This window comes from Podospora pseudocomata, chromosome 4 (assembly GCF_035222375.1).
Source record: "Podospora pseudocomata strain CBS 415.72m chromosome 4, whole genome shotgun sequence".
Taxonomy (NCBI): Eukaryota; Fungi; Ascomycota; class Sordariomycetes; order Sordariales; family Podosporaceae; genus Podospora; species Podospora pseudocomata.
This window is the reverse complement of record NC_085888.1, coordinates 2,657,744-2,681,427: the sequence shown is the minus strand read 5'-3', so window position 1 is coordinate 2,681,427 and position 23,684 is coordinate 2,657,744. Positions and strand designations below refer to the sequence as shown.

The 23,684-nt window shown below is 54.4% G+C and overlaps 7 protein-coding genes across 7 annotated transcripts; 4 read left to right on the top strand and 3 right to left on the bottom strand.

The window, feature by feature from the left end:
• Positions 1–57: 57 nt before the first annotated feature.
• Positions 58–1,204, bottom strand: ALI1 (putative NADH-ubiquinone oxidoreductase 30.4 kDa subunit, mitochondrial). The gene is made up of 2 exons (XM_062890177.1): positions 720–1,204; positions 58–654 (listed from the first exon to the last, which is right to left on the bottom strand). Exons 1-2 carry the CDS (start codon positions 1,072–1,074, stop codon positions 149–151), a joined length of 861 nt encoding a protein of 286 aa, XP_062743791.1. The 5' UTR covers positions 1,075–1,204; the 3' UTR covers positions 58–148.
• A 91-nt stretch (positions 1,205–1,295) lies between these two features.
• NOT4 (General negative regulator of transcription subunit 4) lies at positions 1,296–8,275 on the top strand (the record flags this gene model as incomplete). The annotated part of the gene is made up of 6 exons (XM_062890178.1): positions 1,296–1,913; positions 2,031–2,097; positions 2,162–2,274; positions 2,329–4,472; positions 5,268–7,991; positions 8,040–8,275. The coding sequence occupies exons 1-6, from the start codon at positions 1,870–1,872 to the stop codon at positions 8,273–8,275; spliced, it is 5,328 nt and encodes a 1,775-aa protein (XP_062743790.1). The 5' UTR covers positions 1,296–1,869.
• A 99-nt stretch (positions 8,276–8,374) lies between these two features.
• Positions 8,375–9,197, bottom strand: QC762_407190 (uncharacterized protein; the record flags this gene model as incomplete). Its single annotated transcript, XM_062890179.1, has 3 exons — positions 8,375–8,612; positions 8,677–8,750; positions 8,831–9,197. The coding sequence occupies 3 exons, from the start codon at positions 9,195–9,197 to the stop codon at positions 8,565–8,567; spliced, it is 489 nt and encodes a 162-aa protein (XP_062743789.1). The 3' UTR covers positions 8,375–8,564.
• Positions 9,198–9,877: 680 nt separating this feature from the next.
• On the bottom strand, positions 9,878–11,125 carry QC762_407200 (uncharacterized protein; the record flags this gene model as incomplete). Its single annotated transcript, XM_062890180.1, has 5 exons — positions 11,024–11,125; positions 10,579–10,855; positions 10,442–10,524; positions 10,015–10,381; positions 9,878–9,958 (listed from the first exon to the last, which is right to left on the bottom strand). The coding sequence occupies exons 2-5, from the start codon at positions 10,588–10,590 to the stop codon at positions 9,878–9,880; spliced, it is 543 nt and encodes a 180-aa protein (XP_062743788.1). The 5' UTR covers positions 10,591–10,855; positions 11,024–11,125.
• A 704-nt stretch (positions 11,126–11,829) lies between these two features.
• On the top strand, positions 11,830–14,644 carry QC762_407210 (uncharacterized protein; the record flags this gene model as incomplete). The annotated part of the gene is made up of 2 exons (XM_062890181.1): positions 11,830–13,350; positions 13,408–14,644. The coding sequence occupies exons 1-2, from the start codon at positions 12,734–12,736 to the stop codon at positions 14,642–14,644; spliced, it is 1,854 nt and encodes a 617-aa protein (XP_062743787.1). The 5' UTR covers positions 11,830–12,733.
• A 539-nt stretch (positions 14,645–15,183) lies between these two features.
• KRS1 (lysyl-tRNA synthetase) lies at positions 15,184–17,342 on the top strand (the record flags this gene model as incomplete). The annotated part of the gene is made up of 6 exons (XM_062890182.1): positions 15,184–15,448; positions 15,522–15,701; positions 15,761–16,141; positions 16,194–16,995; positions 17,051–17,271; positions 17,332–17,342. 6 exons carry the CDS (start codon positions 15,184–15,186, stop codon positions 17,340–17,342), a joined length of 1,860 nt encoding a protein of 619 aa, XP_062743786.1.
• A 1,144-nt stretch (positions 17,343–18,486) lies between these two features.
• Positions 18,487–23,442, top strand: QC762_407230 (uncharacterized protein; the record flags this gene model as incomplete). Its single annotated transcript, XM_062890183.1, has 1 exon — positions 18,487–23,442. The coding sequence occupies one exon, from the start codon at positions 18,487–18,489 to the stop codon at positions 23,440–23,442; it is 4,956 nt and encodes a 1,651-aa protein (XP_062743785.1).
• Between the last annotated feature and the right edge of the window lie 242 nt (positions 23,443–23,684).

Below are 23,684 nucleotides of genomic sequence, written 5' to 3'. Positions count from 1 at the left end.
GAATATAATCATGCAGCATGGACGGGCAACACCAGATTGGCACCTCACACATTGCATTTGCCACCCCACTGAACTCTTAACAAGACTGCTGTATGAACGCCTTGGTAACACAAAATATTTACAAAGCCCCCCTCCCCCTCATCTCCATCTATTTCTTCTCCTCTTTAGGAGGCTCTGGCTTTGGTGTGGGCAGCTTGAAGGTCTCGGGCGTAACATCCACGCCAGATCCAACCTGCTCCCAGGCACTGGAGCCTCCCTCAAAGTTGCGGAACGCCTGCGTGAGCTCCAAGGGCTCTGTGACAATGCGCTTCTTCTCCTCGTCATACCTAATCTCAGTGTAGCCGGTAAGGGGAAAGTCCTTGCGCAGGGGGTGACCCTCGAAGCCATAATCTGTCATGATGCGGCGGAGATCGGGGTGGTTGACGAAGAACACACCAAACATGTCATACACCTCGCGCTCATACCAGTTGGCGCCATCATAGAGGGGGGTAAGACTGGGAACGGGAGAGGCCTCGTCGGCGTAGGTCTTGACACGGATGCGGGAGTTGTGGCGGATGCTGAGGAGGTTGTAGACGATCTCGAAGCGCTGGTCACGGGTGGGGAAGTCGACGGCGGTGATGTCGCTGACCATGGTGAACTCGGCAGAGGTGTTGTCTATGATGAATCGAGGTTAGAGAGGGTGGATATCACCCAGGGGGCGTAACGGGCTGCCGGCTTACACTTGAGGAAAGAGAAGACAGGGATGACGCCAGAGGGGCAGATATAGATGGTCAATTCGTCCTTCCACACAGAGAACTGCTGGATGTATTTGGGAAGACAGCCCATAAGCCAGGCGCCATACTTGTGCATAGCATCCGCCTTGGCCTGATACTTGTCGGCAGGGTTCACGGGGGCGGCCTTGAGGGTACCGATCTGGTCGCGGGGAAGCTCGCGGGGGTTCGGGGCGTCCTTGGGAACGGCGACATTGCTACGGGCAGTGTTGGCAAAACACCGCACCATGGGCGCCGCAATGGAGGAGGTTGTTGGTCGGAAAGCCGAGGCCAAAGCCCTGCTTCTGCAGAGCTTGCTGGCCATGGTTGGAGTCGGGGGGCTGAAGCCAATTGCTGGGAATCAACCAATGCCCTCAGTCGAATATGGGTGCTTGACGAGGTCGATTTGCAATTGACGTCGAAAGCTTGGAGCTCGAATCCATGGCTGAGTCAGGTGATCCATCACGTGCCTTGAAGCCGAGAGTGAAACAACAGACAAAGTTGCTCGAGGCAAGCTACCCCACAATTTCTTTTGTACAAATACATTTTATGAACGTGGCTTTCGATTTTACTCTACCCTACCTGACTGATCTCAATTACTCTTCCTGAGAAAACACCCAATCAAAAGACACCAGCTATCCCCAGGTTTGCTGAGACAAATAGTCGTTGACGCTTCATCTGTAAAGTGGTGTCGTTGCTTTCGCGGAGAACCGAGCACAGCGCGACACGTGCCAGACGAGACTAACCAAAAGCGGATTAGCGACTCCGTGACGCTTTCGAAGGCTCTGCTCGCCGCTGGACAATCGTCTCTTGTTCTTTTCATTCACCTCCACCAGCGAGTTGGTCCAGCATAAATCAATAAATACAGTACCAGGCGCACCCAGTGGTCTCTCCAATCTTGTTCCGAGTATTTTTTTTTCGACTTGTTACCTCGACTCTTCTAATCTCAAGAAACTGAGTGCAACCCCAGCACCAAGTTTAATTCGCCTTGGCCGTTTACATCCAGCATATTGCCCAAAAGCACACCACCACCTCGTCGTTTCGATCTTGCCACTCGAAACCACATCTCGAGTATCGGAACAAACCCCATCTCGACGATACCACCTCCACATAATTCACCATGACGCACCAAGACACATTCATCGACGATGATGAGGACACTTGGTATGTGGTTTCCCTCCTCAGGGGCTTTCTGTCCCCACCAGCAGTACCGGCATCCGCAGCTCGGCGCCCCCTCTTCTCGCACCTCCAGCGCAAGTTCCATGCTAACCATGCTACTAGCCCCCTCTGCATCGAGGAGTTCGATCTCTCAGACCGAAACTTCCGTCCATGCCCCTGTGGTTATCAGGTATGCTGTCGTCAACACCCTGCGCGATTTGCTCATCAGATTACTGACCGCCCACTCGCTACAGATATGTCAGTTCTGTTTCAACAACATTAGGAACAATATGAACGGGCTATGTCCTGCGTGTCGTCGTCCCTACAACGAAGCCACGATCGAGTACAAAGTTGTCACACCTGAGGAGTAAGTGGGGTTCATAAGATGATGCCTGGCTTTGGGATATTGACAGCAGCCCAGATACGCAGCATTCCGAGCCAATGTGGCCAAGAGCCAAAAGAAGCGTGCCGCTGAGCAACGGCAAAAGGAAGCCCAGAAAAGAGAGGCCGAAAACCACAGTCGCAAGAACCTTGTCGGCGTCCGAGTTGTCCAAAAGAACCTGGTTTATGTGACCGGGTTGCAGCCGACAGTTCGTGAAGACGAGTTGCTCAAAACCCTTCGAAAGCCCGAATTCTTTGGCCAGTACGGCAACATCCAGAAAATATCGATTAGTAATCGACGTGGCACTGACGGCCACAACCAATCTCTGGGTGTTTACGTCACCTTTGAAAAACAGGAGGATGCAACCAAGTGCATCCAGGCAGTCAATGGGTCCATGAATGGGGACAGGGTCCTCAGGGCGCAACTAGGAACGACGAAATACTGTTCTGCTTGGTTGCGGCACGAGACATGTACCAACCGCCAGTGCATGTTCTTGCATGAGCTGGCTGAGGAGGAGGACAGCTACACGCGGCAGGATCTATCGTCCATCAACGGCATCAATGCCCAGAAACCGATACCCCACGCCGCTGGTTCTTCCCGCTCTGCATCAAGACAGCAGAGCCATCCTTCGCCTGCGCCGGTAGCCGCCCAGCCCATGATTCGCAGTTCTAGCAAAGATGGATCAGACCACGGCGATGGCCCGGCGCTGCCTGCCACCGCGAACTGGGCACGTAACCCACAGGTTCGTAGCAGAAGGGGCAGCCATGCCACTAGTGGTGCCGCACCAAGCCCTGCCATCTCGAATGCGCTGCCAGTTACGACCGAGTCTGCTGTGGAGGACGAGCCAGTTGCCGATGTACCGGCTCCCACGCCAGAGCCTTCCACCGCAGCTCCGGCATCTGCCCCAGTACCTCCCTCGGCGCCAACCCCAACCCCCGCAGCGGCATCGCCGGCTACGCGAACCAAGTCGGCCAAAACTCCTGCTGAAAGAGCCAAGCGCACCACTCAGGACACCCTCAAGTCTCTGCTCAAGTCGCTCGAAGGCTGCGCTCTGGCGTGGCCGAAACCGAGTGCTGAGCAGGATGATGCTTCCAAGTACCCTCCTCTTTTCGATTCTCGTGGAGGCGAGCGTCGCCGGGCGATGAGGGAGTCCGAGGCTGCGAGCACCACTGGTGACCAGCTTACTGCGAGTGTCCGCGAGCCCTCAGAGGGCGAGCCTGAAAGCAGTGGCAGTCTCGCACTGGGTGGCGAACCAGAGGACCGGGATCATGTTCGTGACACCCACGGCTTTGACCCACGGCGCACTGCTCAACCACCCATTCAAAGAGGCAGTGCCGATGGCTTCTTTGGTCAAGCTGTGGGCTCTGGCATGACCCAATCGACATCGAATCTTGGGTCTATCGGTACTGCCAGTCGGACAATGACGCCTCAACAGCGAAGCTTCATGCGCCCCCCAACTGGGTTTGTCGAACACTTGACAGCCCAGACCAACACCCTCTTCCAGGGACAGGGCCACAACCGCCAGGGCTCCCGCTTCAGCTTCGCCAACGACAACAGAGACGCTGCGTCCTCTACGTCGGTGAAGCTCGCGGGCAACCCCCGCATCATGGCTCAGCAGTCGTCCATGATGCCTTCAACGTTCCACAACCAAGCTGGCAACCAGTACTATGGTTCCTCCATGCCGCCGCCGCCTCCGGGTCTCAAGTCGACTGGCACACCTCCCGGCATGTTTGGGCAGCACGGATTTGGCTTGACGGCGGCGTTCGGCGGGGCGTCAAAGGATAACGAGATTATGCAACAACTTATCAACCGCAACAGGGGCGGAGGTGCCCAGGCTCATGATTCCGGTAAGCGTGAGTACACGTTCTCTTTCAACCCTAACCAGTACCCACCTTCCAACTCCTCGACCCCGGCTCCTGCCTCGAACCACCTCGGTTCGCTCTTTGCCTCGCAGCCTGGAGCATTCCAAGAAATGGGTTCAAAGCAGAAGAAGAAGGGGAAGAAGCACAGAAACGCTAACACTTCCTCCTCTGGGGGGAGTGGCATAGTTGATCTTGCAGACCCGAGCATACTTCAGGCGCGAATGCAGTCGCATCAGCAGAGCTTGCAACACCAGCAGCAAACCCTGCAGCAACAGAGCAATGGCGGACTCGGGCCGGGTGTGTTCGGCGGTCAGTCGCAAGGTGGGTACACCAACCAGGGCATGATGTATAACCAGCCATACCGGCAATGGTGATGACGACTTTGATCCGGAAGTGCCGGCCGCGATTTCACGAAAAATTGGCTTTTGCATTGCATTACACACATATCACCATCATTTTTTTTGGAGGGAAGGAGGAGCACATGCGTTTTGTTTGGCTTTTTATGTCACTATATATCACGACAGCGTTGGTTTGGGTGGCTCAGCCAGGGGATTGTTTGTTTTTTGTTTTCTTTTCTTGTGGGGAGCGGGCTTAAATCACGGTTCTCGAGCATCGCAGGCATTGGTTCCACGAGGGAGGGACCCGCCTAGCACTGGCGTCACTTGCATTTTGTTGGTGGATTAATGGCCTTGGGATACATCCCAAGGGTTGGGGCGGGCGGTCATGGAAAGACAAAAAACAACACCAGACTTTTTGTGGTCACGTCAGGCAAGCTCTCATCGTCTTCCTTTGGGGTTCTCCTTCATGTACGTTAACTTGGGCCCCAGGTTTTAAACACAGCTGGGGCTGAGGTGGCATCGGTGGATAAAATAAAGCGTTTTTTCTCGCACCATTCCGATAGTACACTTTACCAACCGGGAGACGATGATGGTAGTCTTGATGTGACTTAATTCTCCTGTATATAATGGCGCTGCTTGCTTGTGCTCCTTCTTCTTCCTCCTTCCTCCATCCTCTCTGCCCCACAGGCCCAGCGGTCTCTCTCCTGGATGTATCTTCTCATCTGAAGCTTTGCACTTTGAGCCATTCAAAAGATATGGAAGCTAACTTGGTGTATAGAGGACGACTTACTCTCACTCGAAGAGTTTAGACCCAGCATCGACGCGCTTGTGGCGGATGAGCCTATCGATGTCAACATTCGACACCCCCCTGGGGGCTTTGAGATTTTTGGTAGGACTGGAACGCCTTCAGCACCACCCGGACTTCCAATTCCAAGCGTCCAACATTCACCTGCTATCTCACATGCGTCACTCCACACCATGAACTTTGGGCGACAAACCCCGTCAGTGGCGTCGCCCAAGGTTTCGTCTAAATCTGCCCCATCAGCTGCCCCAAGCCCGCTGATAAGCAAACGCACAATTACTCCATCAGCCTCTGAAGCGAAAAATATCATCAAGGCACTGGCCGCTGAAAGTGGTTTATCCAAGGAGATTGCCAAAGCCAAGGCCCCAAAGATAGTCACCTTACAGGACGAAGATTTCCCAGCTCTCAACTCACCAAAGGCTTCAGCTGCGGCCACACCTGTTGCTACACCAAAGCCAGCACCAAGTAAGGTAAGCTCTAGCAAGAAGTTGATAGGTGAGGCCGCACCTGAGAAGAGCGCCAAGAAGACCAAGAAGGAGGAGAAGAAGGAGAGGAAGGAAAGGGAGAAGGCCGAGAGAGCGGAAAGGCTTGAGAGAGAGAAGGCCGAGAAGGCGGAAAAGGAGAGGTTGAAGGCCGAAGAGAAGGAGAAGGAGAAAGAAAAGGCTGCTGCTGCGGCTGCGGCTGCGAGGACGGCACCTGTCAAGGTTTTGGAGGCGCCTTCAACTGTTGCCACATCCAAGGCCGCAGAAAAGTCTACTGCTGCTCCTGCTGATAAGAAGAACGACAAGCGTCCTGTGCCTGGCATTCTCAATATCGCGGCTGCCACCAAGGTCTCCCAGATTCGGAATCTGGAAGCTCCCTCGGCATCGACAAAGTCGACTATCGCAGAGAAGGACTCGGCGTTCCCTGCGCTGCCTACTCCGACACCGGTTTCCGTTTCGTCACCACTTTCACGGGCTGCACCTAAAACTCTAAGACTGGTGGCCACGCCCAAGACGGAGACGCCATCGACGCCTATCATGGGTGCGGGTCCGTCTCTCACCGCGCCCTCGGCGCGCTCATCTGCCGCGGCATCTGCCCATCGGCCTGAGACACCTGCCAGCGAACTGATCTCCGACAGCGCTTCCATTATTTCCGCTTCCATCTCGGCCTCGCGGACCAACTCGCCTCCTCCGTCTTCCAGGATTGGGTCCGCCCCAACCCGGTCCACGACCAAGAGCCAACAGCGAAAGCAGCGCAAGGAATTGACCAAGAAGGAGTCGGCCGTCCTCGCTGCGCAGCCTATCAAGCCAGAGCCGGAGGTCGAGATTGGGCCCATCATCGGTCGCAAGAAGAAGCAAAAGAAGGAAAAGGAGAAGCCAGCTGCTACACCGACCACGGCGAAGAGCAGCTCCGAGCCACCGGCTGCTTCCCCTGCTCCCTCAACAAAGGAGACCAAGGAGTCCAAGGAGGTCAAGGAAGTGAAGGAAGAGTCTTCAACCTACCGCTCTACCGCCAATGAAACTACTACTTTGACTGGTGAGCCTACTCACAAGAACAGATATGACTCCAACACCCCCGATGGTGGCAACCAGCAGAACGCCGCCGTCCCTCGCGAGGGGCCCTTGCCTCACGAGATTCTTCAAAGCCTCCACGAGGCCGGCCTAGTTCCCGAGAACCTCGAGAAGCTCGCCTTCTTCCAGCCCACCACCATCCCCCTCGACCGGTGGAAAAATGACATCAACGCTGCGGGTCTCTGGGAGCTGGCAGCCAAGAACACCATGACTCCCACCAAGAACATGGTTACCGAAGAGGACCAGGCCATTCTGCTGTCTGGCAAGCCCGTCAGGAAGGTCGTCGACGGTGTCCGGATCCTCATCACCCCCAACGGTGATTGCGTCCGCAACCTCACCGCCGACGAGGAGGACAGATTTTTGGAGCTCCAAAATGCAATCGCGGAGGAGGCAGCCTCCCCGGCGTCATTCATCTCTTCCCGTCACGACACGGGTTCTGGGTTCTCGCTCGTTAAAGGGAGAGCTGTTCCCAATGGACCACCGAGTTACTTCCCCCAGGGCAAGGGAGCTTTTCCTAGCGATCCGGTGAACAAGATCCAGAGGGAAGAGGCGATCTACTACATCAATCAGTATGTCCTTCCGAGACTGAACCTCAACTCTAGGGATATGAGTTTTCCTAAGGCGATCTCCAACTGGACTGGGGGGAGTGGACAAGGAGGGGGACAGCAGCAGCAGCAGCAGCAGCAGCAGCAGCAGCAACAACAGGCGCAAGTTAATGCTGCTGCGGCGGCGAATTTAGGGGCGATGGCGCCGTGGTTGTATGGAGCTGGGGGACCGGGGATGGTTGGGCATGGGGGGGGTGATATGGCTGATGCTGTTGCTCCTGAGCTGAATTATCCTGGTCCGGTCGGGGCGTTTGCTGAAGCTGGGGGTGGTAGTCCGGGTGGGTTTGCGAGTTATCTTGAGGGAGGGGTGGATGGTAGTGGTGGTGGTGGTGGTGGTGGTGCGGAGGGGACAGGGACAGGAACAGGGCAGAGACATGTTCCCCCGGGCGCTGGGGGGCCGGCGGGGCCGTTTGGGAATGTGCCGCTTATGAGTTTGGAGGATGCGGAGCAGGCGCTTTCGGCGGCGAGGAAGGAGGCGGAGAAGCTGGAGAGGAGCTTTGTTAGTTTGGTGAAGAAGAATAGGAAGTTGTTGTTGAGCACTAGTGGGACGGGGTTGGGGGGACATCATTGACTCGTTGGTGAGGAGCAAGAGAAGGAGGAGGAGGATATGGGTGTGGTGGTTCATGATGGGGTTGTTTTGATTGGGATGGCGGTTGGGTTGGCGAGGGCGTTGAGGGGGTTGGGGAGGGTGCATGAGCTTGCTTTTGCGGCGGTTTGGATGGCTGTTGTTTTGGTGGAGGGGTTGGTGAGTGCTGTTGTTGGGTGGGGGGTGGGAGTGGTGGAGGGGCTTTGTGGGGTTCTGGATTGGATGGGGGCTGATTATTAGTGGGAATGGGAGTTGTTATAGCGTGTTAGTGATATCTTGTCAGCGTTGTTTGTATGGATTAGGGGGTTGAGCGCAACGGGGGGAGAATTGATTGCGGGTATGATACCCCGTATTGTACAAGTCAGAGTTAAAAATAAAATAAAAGATCATTTTTGACCATGCTGCTATCATAAAGCTGTGAATTCATCATCTATCACACCAACCAGCCAAAGTTATATACCTACCTAACCTTACATACCTTCCCTGCTCACATACAAATCATGATCACTGCCTCTGTTCATTCCCCAAATCAAGGCTCACTCTTAACATCAGGCGGGAAAGTTCCAAACAGTGCCATCTGCCATCATCAGCCAATCACCCCCATCACATATGAGGTAATCATCAAGAGTAAGAGAACTCACCAAATGCTCCGTCTCCTCCTTGCCCAACTTCCCCCCCACCAACCCAGCAGTAGCCTTGGACAACATTCTGAAATCTGTCACCACCACCTGTTAGCATCCTTTTTCCCTCTAGGCAAGGCAAGAAAACCCAGGTGGGAAGTTCAGGTGAGCTTACAATCAACATAATGCCCCGGCGTAGCCGTCATGTAGCACTCCCCTTCCTCGCTCTCACTCCCATTCCTGAACGTGTGGATCGCACCCGGGGGCACAGTCATGCAGTCGCCCGTTTTGGCGACGACGTCCCCTTCCGGGGTAGAAAAGACGACTGTGCCCTTGGTGACGAAGAAGAGCTCGTCGTGAAACCGATGCCAGTGCATTGGCGGCCCTGACGTTCCCGGGGGGAGGGTGATGGTCACGGCTGAGACTCTGTTCTGGGTGTTTGACCCGTCTTCAAAAACTCTAACAGTCAGGGGGCCGACTTTGAGGGTTTCTGCTTGGGAGGAGGGGACTAGAGAGACAGGGACGGGGCCGCGGGTTGGCATGGTGATTGAAAGGATGGGAAATGGGGTAAGTTGGGTAAGGTGAGACAGCGATGGCGAGTTAATAGGTTGGCAAATGTGGGAGCTCTAATACAATGTGTTCATCTCGCATAACACCAACGTAGGTGACAAAGGGCAGGAGCTAGACAGCTGAGGATGACGGTGCTGCTGGTGGCGGTTCTCCGGTGGACGGTTGAATGATTATATAAGCCTGAGCTCTAAGAGTGCCGTGACAGACGAACAGGGGTTGGACCAAAATATACACAAACCGAGGATGGAGGAGTCAGTCCGATTCTAATTGGGTTTGATTACAGCGAGCATGCTTTGGGTGCAGTCAATATGTTTTCTATGACGGACTATCTACCTAGAGAAGAGCGAGTAGCCAGAATGATAGCAGCGCCAACTTCCAACTGTGTGCCATTGACTGAAAATGTGTGTTGATTTGCGAGGGCAGCTCCGTCCGATGTCAATATCTCAAAAGTACTAAACACACAAAGTATCAAATTCCGCAATCGTCAGCTAAACAAAATGTCCCCCTGGCGATCATCTGCGCCATCCCTCTGCTCGAAAAGACCCCCTGAACGCCTGTCCTGGCCTGTCAGAGCCTTGGAGAATAAAAAAACAAATTCGACAAGAGTGCTGTTACAACATGGTTTACAGTGAAGAGTCAAAACACAAAGGACTCAGGAGTTGGCAGGGGGTGAGTCGACCGGTGTCTCTTCCCTCTTGATGATGCGTACATGACGCTCGTAAAACTGCAGCATCTAGACGGAAAACGTCAGCACTTCAATACGGCCATGTGGGGGGCTCTAGAACCTACTTTTTGAGGGCATCTCGAATATATGACGCTAGTCTCGTGTTGAGTCTTGTGCCCGTTCTTCCATGTTAGGTACACCATGAGCTTGTGGGTCTCCTCGTCCTCGCATGCGTCAAGGTGCGCAATATGATCTTCCCAGCTTCCTGCTGGTGGCTTCCAGACCGCTTGCTTAGCGCTGGCTGGGGGCTCGGAGTCTGCAGGATGGCTGCCATTTCTCTTGGATCGTTTGCTGGTGGTAGATGCTTGCGGGGTTGACGAATCCTTGCGGCCGCGCTTCTTGCCCTGGACGGCGGTGTGGGTTTCGTTAAGGAGCGCTTCTCTGCCACCAATGCTCTTCAGGTATTCGTTGAGAGCCTCGGAGGCGTTCTCACTATGTTTAAGCCCGTTAGCCCTATTGTTGCAGTCCCAAGATAGAACCACAGTTCCTTACGTCAAATTTTCTTCCGGTTCCCACGTGCGGTCCGACTTCTTTTCGTATCCCTCCCATTTGACCTCGTAGAGTAATTCGCCGCCCTAAAGGCAGTCAGATGAAAGCCAAGTTGCGATCCCATGTTGCGCTCAACCCACCTTTCCAATCATGTGCGAGAGAATCTTCTCAACAACATAACTATTCGCCCTGTCAACGACTGTCCAATCCACGCATCATCGTCTCTGGCAGGTCCATACACTTCGGCTTCCCCGTCTCCATCCTCTTCTTCAGTATCCTCATCGTCCTCGGCAACATCCCCATTTACAATCTCGGGCTCCTCTTCGTCGACGGGTTCGGAGTAGCGCTGTGCTTTCTTGCCGCTGCGCTTTGGCGGGGGGCTGAGCTCTCGATCCGAGGGCTCGCTATCGCTCATTGCTAAATTCGAGGGTTAGACATGGCTGGTCGCACGACAAAGAACATGACAAGATGCAGCTCAGAAAGCGGGCGGCGACAGGTCGATTTGCGACGACGCGACGCGACGCGCCACCCCGTCGCGCAACCGTAAATGCATCGAGGGGCTTTGCAGCTGGGATGGAAGCATACCTGGTGGCATTGTGACGTTGGAATCAGACGAAAAACGAGGGGTGGTTTGTTTGGGTGATTATGTGAAGCTATTTACAGCAGGGGGGTTAGCACGGCGCAGGTGTGCGGTTTCAGCGGTTCCAGTCTCGTCTAGCAAACATGCAGCGTTGGTGATGGCTTCTGCGGAGAAAATGGCGGCTGGCTTGCCCAACAGCAAAATGGCAGGAGGTCAGGTGATCTGGCGATGTTAAGAACGCATTGACCAATCGCTTTATGGAGAGCTTGGTCTCCAGCTGAAGAAGCGATGACAGGCAAGCCAAGATCATCTATTCAATACCGCCTGTTTGGGGTTGTGGCCACGGAAATGAAGACAAACCTGATGAACTTCATAATAACCTCCCCTTCGCACGTAGGTTCCTCGGAGAACATGGGACCAACACGAACATTCGGATGGCTTCGAGTCAAGATGCCCACTGGAGCCATGTGCCATGCTGTCATGTGGAGTCACTGCAACGCTCAAATTAAGAGTTGGAGGGACGGACAAGCATCTCCAAATTTGTGATGGAAGATGAGGCGAGGAGTGCCTCCAGCTTTGTACAGCAGTAGTCAATGCCAATTGGGAACCAAGATAGTCATCAGTCGTGATACTAGCCAGTCGGGTACAGTTCCAGGACATCCATCAGGTAGGTAGGTAGTGGTGTTGTAAAAGTGTCACCGGAAAGCTTCCTGTTGATTGATTGATCTCAGGGGAATTCCAGAAGCTTGCCCCAGGCGTGACAGCGCAACCTACAGGCACGACCCTGGTCCCGGCTAGGCACCCCTGCAGTCCCAGCCGATGATCAGCGCCAAGCAAGCGGCGGAACAAACAGCAACGTTTGCCGGTTGTTGCGCTTGTCCCGAGAGGGAAATGACCTTGGGTGAACTGCCAGATGTCACCGACCTCCGGCACAACCTGAGAAAAAAAGAATTGACCTTGATAGACCAAACCTCGACTGGAACTGGCTGATCGGGAGAAGGAAGGCTGCTGCTGTTCCTGCCTCTGGATAATGTCAGTTGGGTGCAGATACGACATGCACATGCAACTTTAAATTTCACATCGCACCCATCTTTTCCGCCCGCCGCCGCCTTCAGGTCTTGGATGGAACCTGCATCTCCCTGTCTGCAAGCCAACACCGACTGTCTCTGGCTCCTGCTGAGGTGTCGATGTTCCAACCCCTGCCGCGTTACCTGTACTGTACAATAACCCGGGAAAGGGGATCCAAAAAAGAAATGTGTCTGGGCCTCCTCGCTGGCGAGACGAGGCGATCCATTCACCACTCAAAAAGAGGCGGAATATTCCCCATCTGTCATTTTTAAACCCCGAACATCCCAAGCCTCGTTTGCGATCCTTCCCGCCGCTTCTTCTTTTCTGATCTCTTTTGTTTACTGTTATAAAACACCGACCCCGTCTTCAAACGCCCGTCGCCCAACACCCGTCACCCGTCACCCGTCATTGGTCTTGTGTCTGCACCAGTCCGGCCGAAGGAGCAACAGACGTTGACCAACTAAAGAAGCTTCCGGGTCTTTACCCCCTGGGCCCCCCCCTTGGATCGCCACGGCCCGCCCTTCTCCAGTTTGCTCTAGAGCTCCCGTTGCTCCCCACCGTCTGTGACCGTTCCGCCGAGCGAGTACGAGCAGCCACCCGTCCCTGCGGCTCACCGACAACTGCCCGAGGTCAGCAAAAAGCCCGCCATGTCCGACGAAGCCCCGGCCCAGTCGGCCGAGACCGGTACAACCAAGGCGGTCAAGGACAAGACCTGTACCTATTGCCACCAAGCCTTCACATCGTCTTCGCTCGGCCGCCATCTAGATGTATTCATTAAGGAGAACAACCCCAAGGCCCCCGATGGGATTCACGATGTGGAAGAAATCAGACGGAATCGATCCAATATCACCCGCCGTCGTCCCAAAGCTTCGGCCGGAACCCCCGGTGCTCCTGGGGTTAGAAGACGAGACACGTCAGTGTCAGTCGGAACGCCAACGGCTGCGTCGAGAAGGAGTCAGGGGTCTGTTTCGGTAGAGGTTGACTCTGCATCCATCACACCAGTATCACAAACCAAAGGCAAAGGGACTGCTGATAGGAAATATCCGTTCAATACACCATGGGAAGCCACGGGTGTCATCAACGATCTTGGTGGGCGGGATGCCACGACATACGAGGGTGGGTTCAGGCAACATCAGCGATCAGCCAGTCGCCAGCGTATGAAGCAACAACTGGACGCCAGACACGTATTGCAAGATGCCGAGGATACGAAAAGAGCCGCTGAACTCGCATTGCGGGAAATCATGGGTTCTTGGAGGGCTGCAAAGTAAGCCAGGCTTTCTCGTTGTGCCAAACAGACTTGTATACTGACGCTCTTTGACAGACAACAAATCGACATGCACTCGATGCCTTTTGACTTTGATCCTCTTGCATTGGACTTTCCGGCACTGACGTTGCAGTGTCTCGAGAAACCACCCACGCTATTTGCTTCTACCCAGCACTCGACGTCCACTTCGTGGTCGATAACACCACCCGGCCCAGTTCAGCTGCAAGCCTTGCGAAATTATTTTGGAGAAGAGTTCAGGAGATGGAAGCTGGCTTGCGCTGCGGCGACAACGGCGGTGAACGAAGATCTAACATATCCTCCCTCCCTAGTGCCAGTCAAGCCAGATGCTCGAGAAGCAGTGCGCAAGGCTGAAAAGGCAGCCGACAAGATGGAACAGCAAATATCCGATCACATAACAGCGACGTATTCAGTTTGGTGTTCACTTCCAGAGCCTGAGCGTGCCAAGCTGTGGACCCTCGAGCTGGCAAGAGGCTTGGGGCGGAAGCAAGACGAGGGGGCCAAACTCAAGCAGACCCAAAGCCTTCTTAGGCAAGAAAACAATCATCTCAAGTCTCAGATCGAACACTTGAGCCGGCTACAGCAACCTAAAGAGTTCAAGATTGTGCAGCCGACAACAGTGTACATGGATGAGAAGCTGGTCAACCACATGCTGGAGCTCGGCTTCAGCGCAGCGAAGGATGGCGGCGGTGTAGGCTTCAACATGGCCGATAGGCATGCGGATCTCGACACGGTTGTGGCAAGGGCGATTAATCGCTGGAAGGATGTGATCGTGTCGTCTAGGTCCGCGGCGGCCGGTCTCTCAGCGCAGCGCACCTTGGAAGCTGCAAGTGCCGGAGTGTCGCCAACAACTACTGGCTCTGGGCAGGGTATGCGACAGTTGCAGCCTCAGAGGCACCAATCACAACATTCGGTGCCGAATAACGACGCCCGGGCGTCTCTTCACCCTTCTCCGGCAGCAAGCAATAACGCTGCGAATTATGCACCATCGACGGCATCTACCACTAAAGCCGGTTCGCCCTCGACTGCCGTCGGTACACCCAGCATCATCACGGCGCCGGCCAGTGTTGGTGCCGGGCAAGATTCGGACGAGGAAATGGGCGGGCAGGACGTGCCGGAAATCTCAGAAACTAACACAGCTGAGGAAGACGGTGATGTTGATGCGGACGCGGATGCTGACGCGGATGGGGACGTGGATGCCGACGCCGATGTCGATGCCGATGCCGATGCCGATACCGATGCCGATGCCGATATGGACGCTGACGCTGACCCTTAGTAGCTGGTTGAAGGATTTTTGCATTGTGTCAGTCTATCATTGCTTCGTATTATTTGAGTCAGAGCACAGCGGGCGACATCTTTATTTGTACCATCATCGGGAAGGGGGGCGCATTGCACTGGAAGGGAAAACAAGGACAGTCCTCAGCACAAGGTCTTATAGATACTGTTTCTTAGCTTTAGTCATATTAATACCCATATAGAATTTCTCTTCTTGGCACTTATTTGGAGCCAGAAACCAACAGTTGTTCCCATGCTTGAGCGTGCACCGTACAAGTACCTCATGAAGGGTGAGAAGAGTGAAACCCACAAAGGGGGCAGGGTTAGGGTCACCCCTGAGTCACTTCGACTGATAACAACCCTGACGGTTGCGATTGAGTCACCCCGCCAAAAGCTTTCAAAAAAATTACCCCGCTGTGGATAATTTCCAGCATCTGGGCCGACAGCGGGCAACTTGAACCCCCGAACCAGAAAACCTCCCCCCTTCTTCAACGTTGTTGAATCTAGTGGTCCTTGGTACGAGACAGCACCACTTTCAAAATGGCCGACTCAGCTCCTGCCCCTGCGCCCCCCACCGAGGAGGTTGCCAACCTCCATCTCGACGAAGTGACGGGCGAGAAGGTCTCCAAGACGGAGCTCAAGAAGCGTCAGAAGCAGCGCCAGAAGGAGGCCGAGAAGGCCAAAAAGGCTGCTGCTGCTCCCCCCAAGGCGTCGTCCGGCAAGCCCAAGAACGCCGCCGGTCAGGAGGAGGCCGACCTTAATCCCAACCAGTACTATGAGATCCGGACGCGCCACGTCAATGAGCGTATGTGATGTGTTCATATGGTGGCTGTAGAAGCTATGGACTCGGTGCTGACCCAATGCGTCACTGTGTGCAGTCCTCAAGAACCCCGAGACGAACCCTTACCCCCACAAGTTCCAGGTCACCTATGACGACTACAAGTTCCACGACGAGTTCAAGCACCTCAAATCTGGCGAGGACGACAAGAACACCGAGATTCGCATCGCTGCCCGCATCTACAACAAGCGTGCTAGCGGTTCCAAGCTCATCTTCTACGGTAACTTCCGCTCCAACATGTTTCACCGGCTGAGGACGCCTTGCTCATTTAGCTCCTAGATGTTCGCACCTCTGCCGATACCAAGAGCATCGGCACCCAGATCCAAATTGTGTGCCAGGCCCAGCTCGTCGCCGAGGGAGCCCCTTCGTTTGAGCAGCAACACGAGAACATCCGCCGTGGTGATGTGATTGGTATCATTGGTTATGCTGGCCGTACCAACCCCAAGAACAGGCTTGCCGAGGGCAAGGAGGGCGAGCTGTCCATCTTTGCGACCGAGATCAAGCTTCTCAGCCCTTGCTTGCACATGCTTCCCAGCGTGCGCTTCCCCTTCGCCGATGCTGAGCAGCGCGCGCGTATGAGATATCTCGATATGCTGTGGAACGACAGGAGCCGTGAGACCCTCTGGCAGCGCAGCCGGATGGTCAGGTATATCCGTGACTGTAAGTTTGTTTGAGTCAATCCGGAGAAGAGCAGAACTGACAAGTGGTCAAGTTTTCCATGAGCGTCGCTTCATCGAGGTTGAGACGCCCATGATGCACGCCATTGCTGGCGGTGCTACCGCTCTGCCGTTCATCACTCATCACAACGATCTCGATATCGACATGTACATGAGAGTCGCCCCTGAGCTGTTCCTCAAGAAGATGATTGTCGGTCAGTTTGGCAAGGTCTTCGAGATGGGCAAGAACTTCCGCAACGAGGGCGTCGATCTCACACACAACCCCGAGTTCACCTCGATTGAGTTCTACTGGGCGTACGCCGATATGTACGACCTCATGAACATCACCGAGGAGCTTGTTTCCTCTCTCGTCAAGCACCTTACCGGCGGTTACGTCACCAAGTTCACCAACCAGCACGGCGAGGAGTACACGGTCAACTGGGAGGCCCCATGGCGCAGGGTCGAGATGATTCCGGCCCTCGAGGAAGCCACCGGCGAGAAGTTCCCTCCCAGCGAGGAGCTCCACACCGACGAGACGAACGCGTTCCTCCAGAGAGTGTGCAAGAAGATGGGTGTTGAGTGCCCACCACCTCTCACCAACGCTCGCATGATTGACAAGCTCACGGGCGAGTTCATCGAGGAGACCTGCGTCAACCCCACCTTTATCTTGGAGCACCCCCAGATGATGAGCCCTCTTGCCAAGTACCATCGTTCCAAGAAGGGTCTCTGCGAGCGTTTTGAGGCTTTCGTGTGCAAGAAGGAGATTGCCAACGCTTACACCGAGTTGAACAACCCCTTCGACCAAAGACTTCGCTTCGAGGAGCAAGCTCGCCAGAAGGACCAGGGTGATGACGAAGCGTAGGTTTTCCGCCAATGTGATGAACGATTCGATACAAGGCTAACTTTCCTGCAGTCAACTTGTTGATGAGTCCTTCTTGAACGCCCTCGAGTATGGTCTTCCCCCAACCGGTGGCTGGGGTCTCGGTATCGACCGTCTTGCCATGTTCTTGACCAACAACTACTCTATTCGCGAGGTGTTGGCCTTCCCCTTCTTGCGTGAGGAGAAGAACGGTCCCAAGCAGCCTTTTGCGGCTGAGCTCGCAAATGTCGAGCCCATGCCCGAGGAGGGCATCCGTAAGTCTATCCAATCAAGAGTTGCTGACGCGTACGTACCCAATGCTAATATAACTACAGCCCACAAGTAAACGTATACTACCAAAAAAAACAGAGATAAGTAAAAAGGCCTGGCGGAGCTGTGTAGCCACCAGTTTCTAGATATTTCTCGGTGAAAAAAAAGAAGTGTACTAGGTATGTAGTGAACAGGACAACGCAATGTTGAGCTGAGGCACTGCAAAAGGACTGTTTGATTACCTGATGATCATATAAACATTATGTGGTGTGAAGATGACGACTGAAGTTTTGCCATGCAAGATGATGATGGGCTGTGCATGTGGAATCAGAGACTCGGCGAACGTGGAGGAATTGTCGGTGTTTGTTGTTGTTGGCCAAGGGCTTGTCGAAGTCTTGGGTCTTGGAGATGACAAAAAAGGGAGATGCGATCGGGGTGTGTGGCTTGGCGCGCACAGAGATCGTGTAACGATAAAAGTTCTTGGTTGAGATAACCCTTCAGGAACACTCATTTCCAGCAAGCTGTTTCAAAGCTGTCGAGGGCATTTCAGCTTATGAAGTGTTTCCTGCTGGCATTCTACTGTCTAATATATTGATGACGCAAACAAAGTCGTTTTATGGTTAAATCAATGTCACCGAGAGATCTTTCCAAATCCCGATCGGGAGAGAGAATTAAAAAACGTGGGGTTCAGCCAAGGCTGTTTAGCGTGGCTCGCAAGGTGTCAGCCAAGGAGTCTAAGCCCCAATTGGTTCACAAGGCTTCCAGCTTTCAGGGGTGGGAATGGGACGTCAGTCGGGTTCGGATTCAAAAGGTGTTTGCTTGCGTATTCCGCTCGTACATATTCGAGATGACGCCCCCCCCCCTTCTTTGTTAAAGGGTGGGCGATGCGCCGAGGCTTGTTGTTGGACTTTTTATCTCTTTCATTCTATTAATTTGATCGAGATCGACGTTCTTTTATTTGTTTTCTTCAGGTGACAGTTTTGATAGACAGAACCGGCGGGATTGTCAAGTCAACGTTTCACTTTTCCCCGCGCGAGCAATTCTTCAATTGAGTTTAACGCGCGACCAGACTCCCGGGACGTGTGCATGCTGTAGCGCGCGGCGCAAGCCGAGACAGTTCGACAGTAGTAAACGGTTCACGACAATCACCGACCGAACCGGCCGACCGTTGAACACAAGCTCCTCTCTTTTTAGAGGGCGTGTCCATCGCCGCCGCCGCAATGGCGCTCCTCCGCCAAACCTGGACCCTCACCCGCAAAAACTGGCTCATCCTCCTCGGCCGGCACCCGTTGGCTACCGTCGTCCAGGCGTTTGTTCTCCCCATCATTTTGGTGTCCTTCCTCTCGTTCGCACGGAATTTATTCGTCCCCAGCGCAGTCTTTGGCATCTCCCCTGCGCGCCCGATCCGTTCTTTCCAGAATGCTCTCGAGGCCTCGACGGGGAGGCCGAATGTTATTTTTGTTAATAACGGCCACACGGGGGGGGAAATTGAGCGTGTGATTGATGAGCTGGCTGGGGTTGCTGAACGAGCGGGGAAGAATGTTACCATTTTGGAGAGGGACGAAGATGTCGACGGGATATGCCGGAGCAGTTTGAGGGGCGTGACGGAGTGTTTCGCGGCTGTGAGCTTCAAGGGGAGTCCGGAGGAGGGGGATGGGAACGGGCTGTGGAATTACACCATCAGTCTTGACAGTGCGCTGGGGCAATTTAGGATCAATGCTGAGAGTGATAGGAATGATGGGCAGATTTACATGCTGCCGCTTCAGCGGGCGGTGGATGAGGTTATTTCTAGGGGGAACTCTGGTCGGGGGAATGAGTTGCCTGAGGATGTGGAGGAGTATCAGTTTACCAGCCAGACGACGGAGGAGAGGGCGGAGAGGATTAGGGTGTTTTACCAGAGCGCGATTATCAACTTTTTGGGGGTGACATTTATTGCTGCGTTGATCGGGGTGGTGTATCAGATGACGGGTTTTATTGCGACGGAGAGGGAGACGGGGATGAGTACGCTTGTGGAGGCGATGATGGCTACCCCCAGAAGGTGGCAGGCGCAGGCGGCGAGGATCTTCTCGTACCATATTGCGTTTTCGCTGCTGTATTTGCCGGGGTGGGTCATCAGTTGTATCATTTTAGGGAGGGGGGTGTTTAGCAACACGAGCATTTTGGTTGTGTTGTTCTTCTTCATCCTGTCGGGGTTGGCACTGGCGTCGTTTTCGGTGCTGGGGGCGAGTTTCTTCAAGAAGTCGCAGTTGAGCGGAGTATCGGTGACGATTATGGCGATTTTGCTGGCAGTTATTGCTCAGGTTATCACCAGGCCGGGAACGGGGCCGGTGGTTGCCTTGAGCTTGCTGTTTGCGCCTTGCAACTTTACTTACTTTATCACGCTGATGGCGAGGTTTCAGGAGAAGCAGATTTCGACGGATTTGTTGAAGACGGCGCCGGATAGTCCCTGGAATGTTCCCGGTATTGTGCTGTTTATCTTTCTCGCGGTTCAGATCATCGTTTACCCTTTTCTGGGCGCCATGGTGGAAAGATGGCTTCATGGTACCTCTTCGAGTGGGAGGAACATCGTCATTGGAGACAAGAACAGGGGCGATCTCGGTCCCGACTGCGCGGTTCAGCTGGAAGAGTTCACCAAGGTCTACAACCCCGGCCCTCTGCGACGCCTGTTCTCGTTCATCTCCAAGCCCAAGCCGCCAGTCGTCGCAGTTAACAAGCTCTCCCTCTCGGTCAGTCGGGGCCAGATCGTCGCCCTTCTCGGCGCCAACGGCAGTGGCAAGTCTACGACCCTCGACACCATCGCTGGTATCAACAAGGCCACCAGCGGAAAGATCACCATTGACGGCACCGGCGGTCTCGGTATCGCTCCTCAGAAGAACGTGCTCTGGGATGAGCTCACTGTCGAGGAACACATTCGCATCTTCAACCGGCTCAAGTCGCCCAAGAACCACGCCTCCAAGGAAGAAATTCGCCAGCTTGTCATCGGAGTCGATCTCGAACAAAAAATCAAGGCCCAGTCAAAAACTCTGTCCGGTGGTCAGAAACGCAAGTTGCAACTCGGAATGATGCTTACTGGTGGCAGCGCCGTCTGCTGCGTGGATGAAGTCTCTTCCGGTTTGGACCCTCTGTCTCGCAGGAAAATATGGGATATTCTCCTTGCCGAGCGTGGAAGGCGCACCATGATTCTGACGACGCACTTCTTGGATGAAGCTGATTTGCTGGCTGATTACATCGCTGTCATGTCCAAGGGCAACCTCCGCGCAAGTGGCACATCGGTTGAGCTCAAGGATCGCAAGGGTGGCGGCTACAGGATTCATATCAACAACAACAAGCTCATTCCGCTGCTTCCGGAGGTGGAGGGTGTTACCAAGAAGGCCACTCAGGAAGAGGCGGCTTATGTTGCGGCTACTTCGGCTTTGGCGGCCAAGACGATCAAGGAGCTGGAAGCGGCAGGGATTACGGATTATCGGTTTTCTGGGCCCACGATTGAGGATGTGTTTTTGCAGCTTGCGGAGGAGGTTCAGGCTGAGGGCGGTGGGGTGCCGATTGAGAATAGGGGTGTCTTGAGCTCGACGGAGGATGAGAAGTCGGAGACTGTGCCGGTTGGTGATGTCAAGACAGCTGTGAAGGGTAACGGGCTGGAGTTGATGGATGGGAAGCCGATTGGGTTCTTGAAGCAGACTTGGGTGTTGTTTTTGAAGAGGTGCACGGTTTTCAAAGGGAATTGGTTCCCTTCGATTGCTGCTTTTATCATTCCGGTTGCTGCGGCTGGGTTGGTTATGTTGTTTGTGAAGGGTCAAGAGCCTGCTGGGTGCAGCGCGGACGAGCTGTCGTCTCGCCAGGAAGCTGTGAATATCTTTGGCAGTGACTTTGACTTTTGGATGGTTGCTGGGCCTTCGGACAAGTTCTCGCAGTCTACGTTGATCAATCTGTTGGCCCCAATCTTTATGGCGTCACAGGGCTTGGAAGGTAATGGCAGCACTGGAAGCAGCGATGGTATCATTGTCAAGAGACAAAACAACCCGATGGATCTTTTCAACAACATTACCTTGGTTGACACTCTTGATGAGTTCAACAATGCGGTGCTTCAGTTCCGCAAGAATATCACCCCTACCGCTATCTGGCTTGGTGACGACAACACTCCTCCAACTCTCGCGTACAAGGGTAACGGTCCTGAGGTGATCAACGCCTGGTTTGGCCAATGGATCATGAACATGCTGCTGACCAACTCGAGCATTGCCTCTTCCTACACCGTCTTCGACCGCCCTTTCACTCCCAGCACCGGAAACTCTCTTCAGGTCTTGGTGTATGTCGGCTTGGCTTTGTGCGCCTACCCGGGCTTCTTTGCCCTTTATCCGAATCTTGAGAGACGAAGAAACGTCCGCGGCCTTCAGTACTCCAACGGTGTTAGACCTCTTCCCTTGTGGCTCGCCTACACCGGTTTCGACTTCATCATCGTTATCGCTGGCGCCGTCCTGAGCATCATCTTGTGGGCAGCTCTCGCCAATAGCCTTTGGTATCACCTTGGCTATGTGTTCCTGATCTTCGTTCTGTATGGTCTGGCTTCGACTCAGTTGGCATACAATATCTCGCTCTTCAGCGCCAACCAGCTGTCAGCCTACGCCTTTACCGCCGCTGGCCAGCTCGTGATGTTCATTGTCTACCTGTTTGGTTACATGTCGGTTATCACTTATGCACCGGTTCAACAGGTCGACAAGCTGTTGATCATTGTCCACTTTGCTCTGGCAGTGTTGGCACCGATCATATCGCTCACTCGTGCGCTGTTCCTCGCCATGAACCTGTTCTCTACAGCCTGCGATGGTGATGCCCTGGCCTCTTACCCCGGCGGTATCCTTCAATACGGCGGTCCTATCCTCTACCTCGTCATCCAGATTATTGTCCTCTTCCTCATCCTCGTCTGGGCAGACGGTGGCAGCGCTGGGTTCAGCCTCCGCAAGCTCCTCTTCCGTTCCAAGCCCAAGGCCGCCAACCCCGATGAAGCAGCTGCCATGTCGGATGAAGAAGTCGCCAACGAACTCGTCCGTGTCAAGTCCTCGGCCACCGGTGGTAACACCAAGATCACCGACGGCCTCCGCGTCATCAACCTCACCAAGTCCTTCGGCTCCAACACCGCGGTCGACAATGTCACCTTTGGTGTCCCCCACGGCGAAGTCTTTGCTCTTCTTGGCCCCAACGGAGCAGGTAAATCCACCACCATCTCCGTCATCCGCGGTGACATCAAACCCTCCGGCGGTGCTTCCGGCGGCGACGTCTTTGTCGAAGACGCCTCGGTAACGCAGCAACTCTCCGCCGCCCGCCGCCACCTCGGCGTCTGCCCTCAATTCGACGCTATCGACCAAATGACGGTAGCCGAGCACCTCCGCTTCTACGCTCGCGTCCGTGGCATCAGCGACATCGACGCTCAAGTCTCTGCCGTCATCGACGCAGTAGGCCTGCAACTCTTCCGCGACCGCCAAGCCCACGCTTTGTCAGGTGGTAACAAGCGCAAGCTGTCTCTTGGTATTGCTCTCATGGGTAACCCCTCTGTCATCCTCCTCGATGAGCCCTCCTCCGGTCTTGACGCCGCCGCGAAGAGAATCATGTGGCGCACCCTTGCTGCCACCGTCCCGGGCCGTTCGATTTTGTTGACGACCCACTCGATGGAGGAAGCGGACGCTCTAGCCGGGAGGGCGGGGATCCTCGCCAAGAGGATGCTCGCCATGGGAAGCATTGAACATCTCCGGAACAAGTTTGGGGATCTCATCCATGTGCACCTTGTCTGCAAGGGGGCGCCTCACACGCCTGAGTCTCAGATTCTGAAGATTAGACAGTGGGTCGTTGAGCAGTTTGGCGAGGGGGCGGAGGTGGAAGAGAAGACGTACCACGGACAGATGAGGTTCAAGGTTCCCGCCTCGGCGGTTGTGTCCGGGGAGAAGGACCCCAGGACGGGAGGGGATCTGAGTCAGAACTCGGCCGTGGGGAGGCTGGTAGTGTTGCTGGAGGATAATAGGGATCTGTTGGGGGTGGAGCACTACAGTGTCAGCCCCACGACGCTGGATCAGGTTTTCTTGACGGTGGTGGGGAGGCATAATGTTAGGGAGGAGGGGTATGAGAATAAGAAGGTGAAGAAGTGGTGGCAGGGGGGGGAGTGGAGGTGGCCGAAGATATGGTGTTCTTAGAGAGGTTAAAGAGGTGGGGTAGATGAAGGTGGGGAGTTATTGGACATATGGGCAGGGGGGATTTCTTTTCAATTGTTGTTTCATTGTGCTACAGCCAGATACCATCACGTTTTGGTTTTCTTTTTTCTTTTTCAGATATATACATTTTCCTTATTTGTTAATATAAGGGCTGGGGTATGGGGGCATAGAAAGTCAGGAAGAGCTTTTTAGAGCTAGCTTTGGGATTATGATGGCTATGAGTG